The sequence below is a fragment of the Anoplophora glabripennis genome, unplaced genomic scaffold (genome assembly GCF_000390285.2).
Source record: "Anoplophora glabripennis isolate ALB-LARVAE unplaced genomic scaffold, Agla_2.0 scaffold252, whole genome shotgun sequence".
Classification (NCBI taxonomy): domain Eukaryota; kingdom Metazoa; phylum Arthropoda; class Insecta; order Coleoptera; family Cerambycidae; genus Anoplophora; species Anoplophora glabripennis.
Window position 1 is genome coordinate 465,095 of NW_019416370.1, and position 10,644 is coordinate 475,738.

The 10,644-nt window shown below is 37.3% G+C and overlaps 2 protein-coding genes across 3 annotated transcripts; one reads left to right on the forward strand and one right to left on the reverse strand.

Annotated features, from left to right (window-relative positions):
* Window positions 1–701: 701 nt before the first annotated feature.
* LOC108910406 (H/ACA ribonucleoprotein complex subunit 4) lies at window positions 702–3,241 on the forward strand. Its single transcript, XM_018714992.2, has 9 exons — window positions 702–809; window positions 931–1,073; window positions 1,134–1,350; window positions 1,413–1,664; window positions 1,856–2,130; window positions 2,190–2,536; window positions 2,605–2,656; window positions 2,717–2,872; window positions 3,006–3,241. The coding sequence occupies exons 1-9, from the start codon at window positions 797–799 to the stop codon at window positions 3,075–3,077; spliced, it is 1,527 nt and encodes a 508-aa protein (XP_018570508.1). The 5' UTR covers window positions 702–796; the 3' UTR covers window positions 3,078–3,241.
* Window positions 3,242–4,182: 941 nt separating this feature from the next.
* LOC108910443 (serine/threonine-protein kinase prp4) lies at window positions 4,183–10,611 on the reverse strand. Of its 2 annotated transcripts, XR_001964455.2 has the most exons (10): window positions 10,264–10,611; window positions 9,867–10,019; window positions 8,581–9,805; window positions 7,823–8,125; window positions 7,527–7,759; window positions 7,171–7,439; window positions 6,741–7,117; window positions 4,888–5,108; window positions 4,607–4,660; window positions 4,183–4,419 (listed from the first exon to the last, which is right to left on the reverse strand). XR_001964455.2 is itself a non-coding variant. In XM_018715041.2 (8 exons), exons 2-8 carry the CDS (start codon window positions 9,875–9,877, stop codon window positions 4,905–4,907), a joined length of 2,622 nt encoding a protein of 873 aa, XP_018570557.1. In that variant the 5' UTR covers window positions 9,878–10,019; window positions 10,264–10,607; the 3' UTR covers window positions 4,737–4,904. The 2 variants fall into 2 exon arrangements, 1 of the variants encoding a protein (XP_018570557.1); XM_018715041.2 differs by lacking the exons at window positions 4,183–4,419; window positions 4,607–4,660 and having other exon boundaries at window positions 4,737–5,108; window positions 10,264–10,607.
* Between the last annotated feature and the right edge of the window lie 33 nt (window positions 10,612–10,644).

Sequence of the window (10,644 nt, forward strand, 5' to 3'; positions counted from 1 at the left end):
TTAAATGCTCTAATAGTCTTCCTACTTAAAATAAGAAATAATTTTGATACTGTAACTTTTTAAAATGTTTGTTGAAAAAATTTCAAATTTCAGTACATATTTTGAAAAAAAAAGAGTGAAAATGATTATAGAGTTTCAGTGCTTTCTATATTGTATTAGCTTTCACGGTGAATAAAAAAATATTACAAGTAAATAATTTTACTAAACCAATCTTTGATTAATTCTTGTAATAGAGATTTATTATGCAACTTTAAATTTTTCGTTGTGTTGATATCCATAAAAAAAACTACCTACCTCTGATCACGACAAACTTTCAGACATTTTTTATTAAAAAAAAAAAAAAAAACAAAACATTTTATTATTAATAAAAAAATGTGATTATATGATGATCAGACATTATTATGTTATATAAATAAATGTGAATGAAATATCTAATAAAACACACTAAAAACACAAATAAAACACACACCAACACTCGCCAAACCTAACCAACAATAAACAATAAACATGAACAAGAACAAAAATGACATGAAATGATTCATAATTGCAATTGTCAAAATTTATTCTACAAAATCTTTGTGGCGACATCTGTAGACTCTTTCCCCAACTTGTATATCCATCTCAAGTCACGTGGTTCCCAGAGTTTCCCCATATTTTCAAGTATACTGTATAAGTTCTCGGGCCCTGGTCAATGTGGAACGCACTCTCGGCTTTGCGACAGACGCAAACAAATATAACCTCCATAACCTAGATTTTATTTATCCGCGTTTGATTTTAAACACGTGCCGTAATAATCATGGATGGAAGCCGTAAGTATATTTTCCGTTTTATTTTTCTGTATATGGGTTCAGTTGCTGTTATTCTCTTATAAACGTGTTGGTTCGCGTTTATTTACGCATTAAACAAAGGTTTATGTTATTTAAATTTCAGTGGAAAAACCTATCAAAGAAAAGAAGAAAAAGAAGATAAAGCTAGAAAACTTGGGAGAAATACAGAAAGAAGGCGATTTTTCTGTAGAACCGTCTAACAAATCCGCAAAATTAGATACGTCACAATGGCCATTGCTATTGAAAGTGAGTACACATTCTATTATTTACAAATAAAGTCAAACAAATAATTTATATTTTTCCTAGCATTTTGATCGGTTAAATGTAAGGACCAATCATTATGTTCCCATTCCCTGTGGATCTTCACCGTTAAAGCGTGATATATCGGAATATATCAAAGCGGGCTATATCAATTTAGATAAGCCCGCGAACCCGAGCAGTCACGAGGTTGTGGCTTGGATAAAACGCATACTTAGAGTAGAGAAAACTGGCCATTCCGGAACTTTAGATCCTAAAACTACAGGTATAATATATGGGCTATTTTTTTGCAGTTGTTTAGTGAGAATTGATATATTTTTTCGTTAGGTTGTTTGATAGTTTGCATAGAGAGGACTACTAGGTTGGCAAAGTCGCAGCAAGCCGCCGGTAAGGAGTACGTGACTGTATTCAAATTGCATTCACCCGTGGATTCCATAAAAAAAGTTAGTCAGGGTTTAGAAAAGCTGAAAGGGGCCTTGTTCCAGAGGCCTCCGCTTATATCTGCAGTTAAGAGACAGTTGCGTGTGAGGACGGTCTACGACAGTAAACTGTTAGATTATGACGAAACCAGGAATATGGGTAAGATGTTTTAAATGTTAATAGCTTTGTTGTTGGCTTATCGTGAAGTTGTTTTAATTTCAATACGATTGGATAAATGTGTAAAAAAGTTTTAACTGATTTTTGAATAAATGTAGAAATTTGAAAAAAAAAATTTTTGCAAAAATTTTTAAACAGAAACCTTTGGAAAAATTTACGAATCGCCATTTTAGGGGTGTTTTGGGTGAGTTGCGAGGCGGGCTCCTACATCCGTACCATGTGCGTCCACCTGGGCCTGGTGCTGGGCGTAGGCGGGCAGATGCTCGAGCTGCGTCGCGTCAGGTCCGGCATCCAAAGCGAGATGGATGACACGTCGACTTTACACGACGTCTTGGATGCCCAGTACCTATACGATAACCATAAAGACGAGAGTCTACTCAGGAGGGTGATCAAGCCTCTCGAGGGACTCCTAGTCAGACATAAAAGGATCATTATGAAAGACAGCTCGGTTAGTTTTTCGAAGGTCCGTCGTTTGAACCTTTTAAAATTTATACCCTCTCCCGACAGGTGAACGCAGTGTGTTACGGTGCTAAAATCCTCCTGCCCGGCGTCCTGCGGTACGAGGACAACATCGAACTGAACGAGGAGATCGTGATCGTGACGACGAAGGGCGAGGCGATAGCACTGGCCCTCGCCCAGATGACGACCGCTACGATGGCGAGTTGCGATCACGGTATAGTGGCGAAGATAAAGCGGGTGATCATGGAGAGGGACACGTACCCCAGGAAGTGGGGGCTCGGCCAGAGGGCCAGCCAGAAGAAGATACTGATCGCCAAGGGGCAGTTGGATAAGTACGGGAAGCCGAACGAGAACACTCCCAAAGAGTGGTTGAATTGCTATGTGGATTATTCAGTGTGAGTTACAGATCGGTGTGACTTTTTTCTTGTTTTGTAATCGAAAGTTGAAAATAATTTTTTTTCAGGAAAAACGAGCCTGTATCTGAGGTGGCGGAGGAGGAAGAGTCGCATAAGAAGGTGTGTTAAAACAAACGTGCTTATATTTGCACGTTTTATTTACATTATTTAACTTTGCAGCGTAAATTGGATGAATCCCTCGGTAATGCGTCTGTAACTAGTCCCGAGGCGTCTCCGGAAAAGAAAAAGAAGAAAAAGAGGAAGAAGACGGAAGAAACGGCTGAAGAGGAGACTTCCGCCGTGGTCGCTACGGGAACGGTCGAGCCTGAGGCAGAGGTAAGGATTAATTTGATTGTTAGAAAGTCACTTGTGGAACTGGTATTGATTTTTGTAATCAGAAGTGGGATTTATACAGCATTTCGATTATTAACGGTAAAAAATAGTAACGAAAAAATTTTCTCTCTTTCAGCAACCAGTGAAAGAGAAGAAAAAGAAGAAGAAGAAAGATAAAGAGAAGAGGGAGGTTGTGGAAGAAAACTAAGTCTTACGAATGAAGATATTTTTATAGTTTTTGTTAATTTTTCTTTAATTTTTATCAACTCCCTTTTCATTAATTTTAAGAAATAACTGTTCTCTGCATGCATTGCATATTTCGAGGAATCATGATTTTTTTTATCTTAATTATGCAATAAAAGGTAAAAATTATGTTTTTTTTGTATTTACAAACTTTTCCTCAGGGTGATTCAGTTTAAAGGCATACAAGCAACTAAAATTTTAAGTAAAAGAACAAACGAAGCTCAAATGTTTATTATATGCAAAAATTTGTCAATACAATTTTTTTGAAAATTGTCTTAGAAAGAATTTTAGGCTTATTTGCAATTTCAAGTTAGTTTCCAAATACACGATTAATTTTTCTTAAATCGAACAAATACATGAATTCTTGTCTACGCCGTCACTGAGCAGCACTCAAACTTGGTTGTGTGCATATTTTTTTAAACCAACCACAAAGTTGAGTAGCGGAGAATTTTGTATGACTGCGACATTATTTTAGTCACCTTTTTGATTCAAGGTATTTTGAAGAGCGTAGAATAACATTTCGGGTAAAAAATTTGCCAATACAATTTTTTGTAAATTGTCTCCTCGAAAAAATTTTTACAATTTTAAGTTTGTTTCCAAAGACACGATAAATTTTTCTTAAATCAAACAAATACAACATGAATTCTTGTCTACGCCTTCACTAAGCAGCACTCAAACTTGGTCGTGTGTATATTTTTTTAAGCCAACTACAAAACTGAGTAGCGGAGAGTTTTCTATGACTGCGACATATTATTTTAGTCACTTTTTTGATTTAAGATATTTTGAAGGGTGTAGAATAACGTTTCGTATAAAAAATTTGCCAATACAATTTTTTGCAAATTGTCTCTTAGAAAACATTTTTACAATTTTAAGTTTGTTTCCAAAGACATGATGAATTTTCGAACAAATAAAACATGAATTCTTGTCTATGCCGTCACTGAGCAGCACTCAAATTTGGTCGTGTGTAGATAAATCTGTGAAATGATAACGGCAACGTTCTGCGAAGAAGAGAAATTCATCAAACGGTAATAAATAAAAGGCGACTTGCTTAAACAAACGGATTTATTCACTGTCACTGTAGAAAGCACACAATCACAACGTATGGTGTCTTACTTACCTTGCGTTGCTCTATTTTTGTCTCGTTACTGATCGTCGGGTAAACATTCTCACAACGCTATAATAGAATAAAAAAGTTAGTCGAGGTGTCGTGGGTGAAATTAATACTTATCCTTTGAAGAATTCGATCCGAATCGTCCGTTTTACTGAAACACTTTATCGAAATTATCGGCCAAATTCTCTCTGACACGCTGAAAAGAAAAAATGCACTAGGTGAGTAACGATGAAGGACAGTTTCTGAGAAATCGTGTTGAATACATTTTAACGACGGTTAATTACATTTTGAACACAAGCCCTGTCAATTTTATTGATACATGCGTCAAAACGTATTCAACAGCTCCAAAGTTATGAAAAGTTCCGTATTCCCCAAAAAAATACCTTTGCTATTTTCTGGGACCGATCGGCGATCTCTGATTCTCCCTTACCGGCACTCTGCAACAAAGCAACAATATAATAATCTGGACGAGGGTATCAGCTGTTTTTTTTTATAAATATAAAAAATTTCAAATAAACAACTCATACATTTATTGAATTAATTGATTTATAAATAATCCACAATCAGTAAATCGTTCCCAAATACAGACAAATTATATACACACAGACGATTAGGTATCGGCAAGCAAATAGTAAAAATTCTTGTTTTTCCCGTTGCTTTTTACCTCGCTAAACCACTTTTCTAAATCTTGTCCTGTATGAAGGGGTGGGTCAGGGCGTTGTTCAGGCTTATACGTTTGGCCGGGTCGATGGCCAACGCCTTCTCCAGCAGGTCCTTGAGCTGGGTGACTTTCCGCAGCTGGTCGGCGGGTAACCCCTGGCCCGCCACCAGCTCCGCCTGCAAGTCCCTGGTCACCTTCACTACCGACATTACAACTACCTTTTCCTAGTAAAAAGAAATCCGAAATTACAAGTATACATTAAACGGTACCTATTTATTGCTACCACGCAACGGAAAATTCCCTAATAGTACAGTCATTGAAGCCGAAAATCAGCTGTGACCTCCGGATTCTTTGAAACTGCATGGATTTGCGTGAAAATTTAGAACAAGGCTCGTCTTTGACGCTTTTTGTTTTTTAGGGGTAAAAACTACCCCTAAGTGAAGAAAATTGTTCAAGCACAAAGATTAAATAATGTTCCATGTTCTCGAACATGCTTTATGATATATTTGATCTTTTCCACCCTTTGTTTAACCCTTTAAAACTACCCCTATGCAAAAAATAATGATAAAAAGTTACTTTTTAAAGATTTGGAACGATTAAATCGTGCAATTATTTAAAATAAAAGTTACCTTATAGCTAATAAAAGAATTTTTCTCTTTCAACCCCTAAAAAACGCCCCTGTATTGACAAAAATGATAAACAATTTACTTTTTAAAAGCTTGGAATGCTTTAACGGTGCAATTATTTAAAATAAAAATTCCCTCATTGCTTATGAAAGAATTTGTATCTCATAACACTTTTCAACCCTTATAAATCACCCCTGTGCTAAAAAATTAAAAAAAAATTACGTTTTAAATCCTGGAATGCTATAATTGTGCAATAATTTAAAATAAAAATTCAATTACATTGTTTATGAAAGAATATTTTACTTTTGCCATTTTCTTATAAACTACCCTTTTACCAACATTAATGTAAAATATTTTTATTATAATCAATTTTTGAATATAATCAATCATAAAAAAATGGTTACGCTTCATATAAACTTTCATACACGCTGACGCGTGTAAAACTATTAATGACTAATTAGTGACTAAAAAACTATTGATTTCTCGAAAAAATTCTTCGAATATCTTTTGCTCAAAATTTGATTCTCTATCGATTTCCAGCGTTATTTCCACTCCCGAGAAGACCCCCAACGGGGTGGAAGCGTCAATCGGCGCTATGACACTAATGTTCACTGACCTTTTCTCTATCTGCCAAATTTCAAGTCGATCGGTTCAGTTTCAAAGAATTTGGACGTGAAAAGCTTCAATGACTGTACTATAAATACTGTAGAAATTCTATCACAAAAATTGTTTTCATTCAGCAAAATGTAACCGTTACTTAAAAAGTCATTCTTTAAACGGAAATCTTGGCAAACTATATCGACTTTGAATATTAGGCAACCAATGTTACAGTATTGGTAATGAATAAAACAAAATTCCCTAGATCTAGTGATGTTTATGACAAGTGAAGATCTCGTTACAGTATTGGTAATGAATAAAACACAATTCCCTAGATCTAGTGACGTTTATGACAAGTGGAGCTCTCGTTACAGTACTGGTAATGATTAAAACAAAATTCCCTAGATCTAGTGATGTTTATGACAACTGGAGCGCTCGTTACAGTACTGGTAATGATTAAAACAAAATTCCCTAGATCTAGTAATGTTTATGACGAGTGGAGTTCTCGGATTATTTTTCTCTCGAAAGATTCTGTTATTCAGCAAAATAATAATAATTAAAAGCTAATCAAAACGTACAGAATGAAATAAAATGGAGTGAAACTAAAAAACATGAAACACTTTAAACACTCACCCGTTCGGTGACCTTATCGATCTCGTGGTAGAGGAAGTTACAGTTGCCGTCGAAATGCTGTTCCCTGAACGCCCCCTTCCTTATCACCTTGTTGGGGAACTTCCCCTTTATGTCCATGAAGAACTTCAGCATCTGGTTGTTGGACTTGCCGGAGAACATGATCCGACCAGTGTAAAGCTCATAAATGGTGCAGGCGGCCGACCACATGTCGATGCCGTAATCGTAGGGGATGCCCAGGATAATCTCGGGCGCTCTGTAGAACCTCGATACGAGATACGGCGTGATCTCGTTCTCGTTTATCACCGAGGCGGAACCGAAATCGCACAGCTTCAAGACCAGTTTGCTCTCGTTCACCAGTATGTTGTCGGGTTTTATGTCTGAAACGGGCAGAGGTCAGTCGGAGATTTCCCGTCGTGAAACAATAATTTACCTGCGTGCAGTATTCCGGTCTTCTTTAGGAGTTTGAGTGCTAAGAGCAGCTGTTGGGTGTAACTGCGGACCGCTTTAACGTGCAGGCCGACGTCCTTGCCGTACTTCTTGAGGACCTCCCTCAAGTTCATGGCTAGCGGTTCGAACACCATGCACAGGTGCTGCTTGTGGAAGAAGTGCCTGATCAGTCGCAAGCAGTGCAGCTTGTCTTCCGGGTCGGCGTCGTTCAGTTTCTTCAGGATCTCCAGTTCCTTCAACCCTGTTTTGTGCCTAGAAGGGATGATTTTAAGAACAAGGTAGTGGTTATCGTTTTATTAAAGTCATAAGTCAGTGATCGCTTTAACAGTCAACACTCACATGATCTCGTTATTCCTGATAATCTTCACGGCGACGTCCTGATTGCCCCTAGCCTGGTCCCTGGCCCTAACGACGTTACTGAAAACGCCCTGGCCGGTATAACCGTACACCATATATCTAGAGTCTAATATTTCGCCAATTCTGACCCTGTAATAGCCCTCGGCGTCGTCCCAGTTGTCGGTAAGTGCGGGATTTTCCGCACCCGAGCCCTTCGTGATTATTGTACTTGGAGACTGTAGAGAGAAAATAACTTAACACATGATTTTATATAAAAAAAAACAAAAATTGCCACTTACGCTTGTGTTCGCTTTAAAAATATCCTGCTCGGCGAACATGTCCCACTCCGATTTCTTGGTTTTATCCGTCTTTTTGTCGTTCAGCTCGACTGTCTTCATGTTCGGCAAAAGCGGGGGAGTGAGAGATTCTTCACTTACTTTTTCTTCATCGTTGTTCTCAACTTCTTGTTCCGTTTGCTTATCTTCCGGTTCGTCGGGTTCGGGTGGGGTGTCTTTGACGTGGTCTACAACCGGCTTGGGGGACGCGGGCACGGATATGTTGGTGTTGGAGTCTTCACTTTGGGCGTTCGTGGCTCCTAATCTCTATTACAAAAAAAAAGTGAATCTTGAATCGTTCCAGTGAAATTTTGATGATCGCTTGAATTCAATCGGTATTTTTTAAATTACACACCATTTACAAATTGAATAAACATGTTATTTTTCCTTATGGAGGGGTTAAATTTTAAGTTAGTTCTGTAAAAATCTAAGAAATCAACGATTTGAGATAGTTTATGAAAATTGAAGTGCTAAAAATTTGTTAAAAATGACAATTCAAAAATCAGAAAAAGATTTTTTAACTAATAATATTGTCGTGGACAACTACTCTGCAGACACGCCCTGTCCAACATTTAATTACACCTCCAATATCTGATGACATTAAAAATATGACATTTACTTTGTAGGTTATGTCACAGTAGAAAAATAATTAAAATCATATTCTAAGTTAAAATAATCTGACACTTCATAGTTTTGTAACGTGCAACATCAAATAAACTTACCTTCAACAGCTCCTCCCTCTGCTTCCTTCTCTTCTCGATAATAGCTTCCTCGTCCTCTTCGTCTTCATTCAAATCAATGTCGTCCACCTCACTACTATCACTGCTTTGCTTGGCCTTCTGCTGTCCCTCGCTTAGAGAATCCTTGTATTTGTCATGCTTCTCGTGCCTGTTCCTATTGTTGTGGCTTCTATCCCTCCTATCCCTAGATCTATCTCTACCCGATCTATATCTATCCCTGTCATCCTGAACCCTTCTGGTATCCCTGGATGCGCCGCGATGGGAAACACTGTCTCGTTCTCGAGACCTTCTTAGAGATCTATCACGGTTGGACCTGTCGTTTATGTTGGACGACGACCTTTCTCTAGACCTACGCTGAGTATGTCTATGGTTCCGCTCCCTCTCTCTTTCTCTTTCCCTGCGCTTTTCTAATTCACGGTTATATCTCTCCCTTTCCGTTTCTCTCGCATATCGTTCCCGGCTACGTGTACGTCTTCTTTTATGGTCAATTTTCGGCCTCTCCTTAATAATGACTTTGCGTTCTCTACTACGAGAATGTTTTCTCCTTTTAGCAGGTACACTAGGTTCTTGGTCGTCCGAATCGTCTAATAAAATAATCTCGTCGACCGGCTTTCCGTTCTCTACAGCGTGGTCGTTGGGTGTAGCCACCCCTTCGATCTCTGCTTTCGCCAGCTGTGCCTGCAGCAGCTCTTTCTGCTTCATAAGCTCTTCCAGATCCATGTCCGCCTCTATAACGCTTATGTCTATATCGACACTGTCACAGTCCACTTCGGGCACGTCTTCACTTTCTGAGGAAATCACTTCTAACGTGTGCACATCCTGCACATCCGGGTTTAGGCCTGCCGATACAAAGTCGACGACAGAATCGGGATCGTTACTTGAGGATTTCTTAACCGTATCAGTAGGTGATTTCTCGATTAAAGGCTTACCATTAGTGACACTGGTGCTTGTACTTTTCTCCTTAGGTTTTGGTGACTTTTCAGGGGTGTACCGGTCATTTTTATCACTTTTTATGGACTGCCTATCTACGGACACTTCTTTCTCTTTGCGTTTGTGTTTCTTATGTTTTTTGTGCTTCTTGGACTTGTCCTTTTCCGTTTTCTCCGAATTGCGTTTCTTGTGTTTATGTTTGTGTTCTTTCTTGTGTTTCTTCTTGTTTGCAGTGGCATCTGAATTGGATACATGTTCCACTTCCTTTTCTTTTGTTCTGAAATGTATCAGATTTTGTAGTGATTCGACTGCAAACAGTATTTTTACTATGTACTTACTCTGCGTCCATTTTGTTAATTTGCTGAACTGAATTAAGATATTACAAGTATAGAATCAATTATAGTACACCCAAGTAACGTATCGCATAAACTTTATTCTTATTGGGTATCATAACCACATATTTTCATTAAATGTCAAAATGTCGTTTTAAACTTTGATTGCCAACATGAAAAAGAAAAAAATGATGTTAAGTTGTTAACTGCGGACACTGGTTGTAAGCTTGCTTTGGCAGAGCCACTGTGACTAATAAAATCATTTTGAGGATACATAAATACATTTATGAGGAAAAGTAAAAAAAAAGTTTTGGTTTTATGAAAATTACCACAATATGATTTAAACTCAGTAAAATTTTGTTTACTTTAAAAAACCATCCGTAGTATAAATAATTTATAATACCTGTATATGGTTGACTTGCTTAAGATCATAATTCTTGATCTTAAAACCTATTTTTTATTATATTAAACTGTGATTTAAATATGTAGCTAGATTTTCTATTAGCAGAAGCTATATAAAACTACTAGAAAGATATTTGTTCTTTTTGTGATTTAAACGTTGCACAACCTGTAGGGTTTGGCGGAAAAGTCGAATCTGAACTTCAAATTGTGTTCAAGAGTTTCGAAGAATACATTAAAAATATACATTTTTGGGGAGAACGTAATATTTTTGGTATAATGGGTTTTGAACCGGAAGTCGTGCTTTAATAATTTATAATAACATTTATATGCCTACATAAAATGACGTTAACAGGTAAACATTTCAATAAATACATATTAAAAA

What these genes read in the sequence shown, in the direction of transcription:
- LOC108910406 (XM_018714992.2), top strand. An exon ending in AGGAAGAGTCGCATAAGAAG is followed by an intron (nt 2,657 to 2,716) that starts GTGTGTTAAAAC and finishes TTAACTTTGCAG; the next exon opens with CGTAAATTGGATGAATCCCT. An exon ending in CGGTCGAGCCTGAGGCAGAG is followed by an intron (nt 2,873 to 3,005) that starts GTAAGGATTAAT and finishes TCTCTCTTTCAG; the next exon opens with CAACCAGTGAAAGAGAAGAA.
- LOC108910443 (XM_018715041.2), bottom strand. An exon ending in TTTTTAAAGCGAACACAAGC is followed by an intron (nt 7,760 to 7,822) that starts GTAAGTGGCAAT and finishes TTCTCTCTACAG; the next exon opens with TCTCCAAGTACAATAATCAC. An exon ending in ATCAGGAATAACGAGATCAT is followed by an intron (nt 7,440 to 7,526) that starts GTGAGTGTTGAC and finishes CATCCCTTCTAG; the next exon opens with GCACAAAACAGGGTTGAAGG.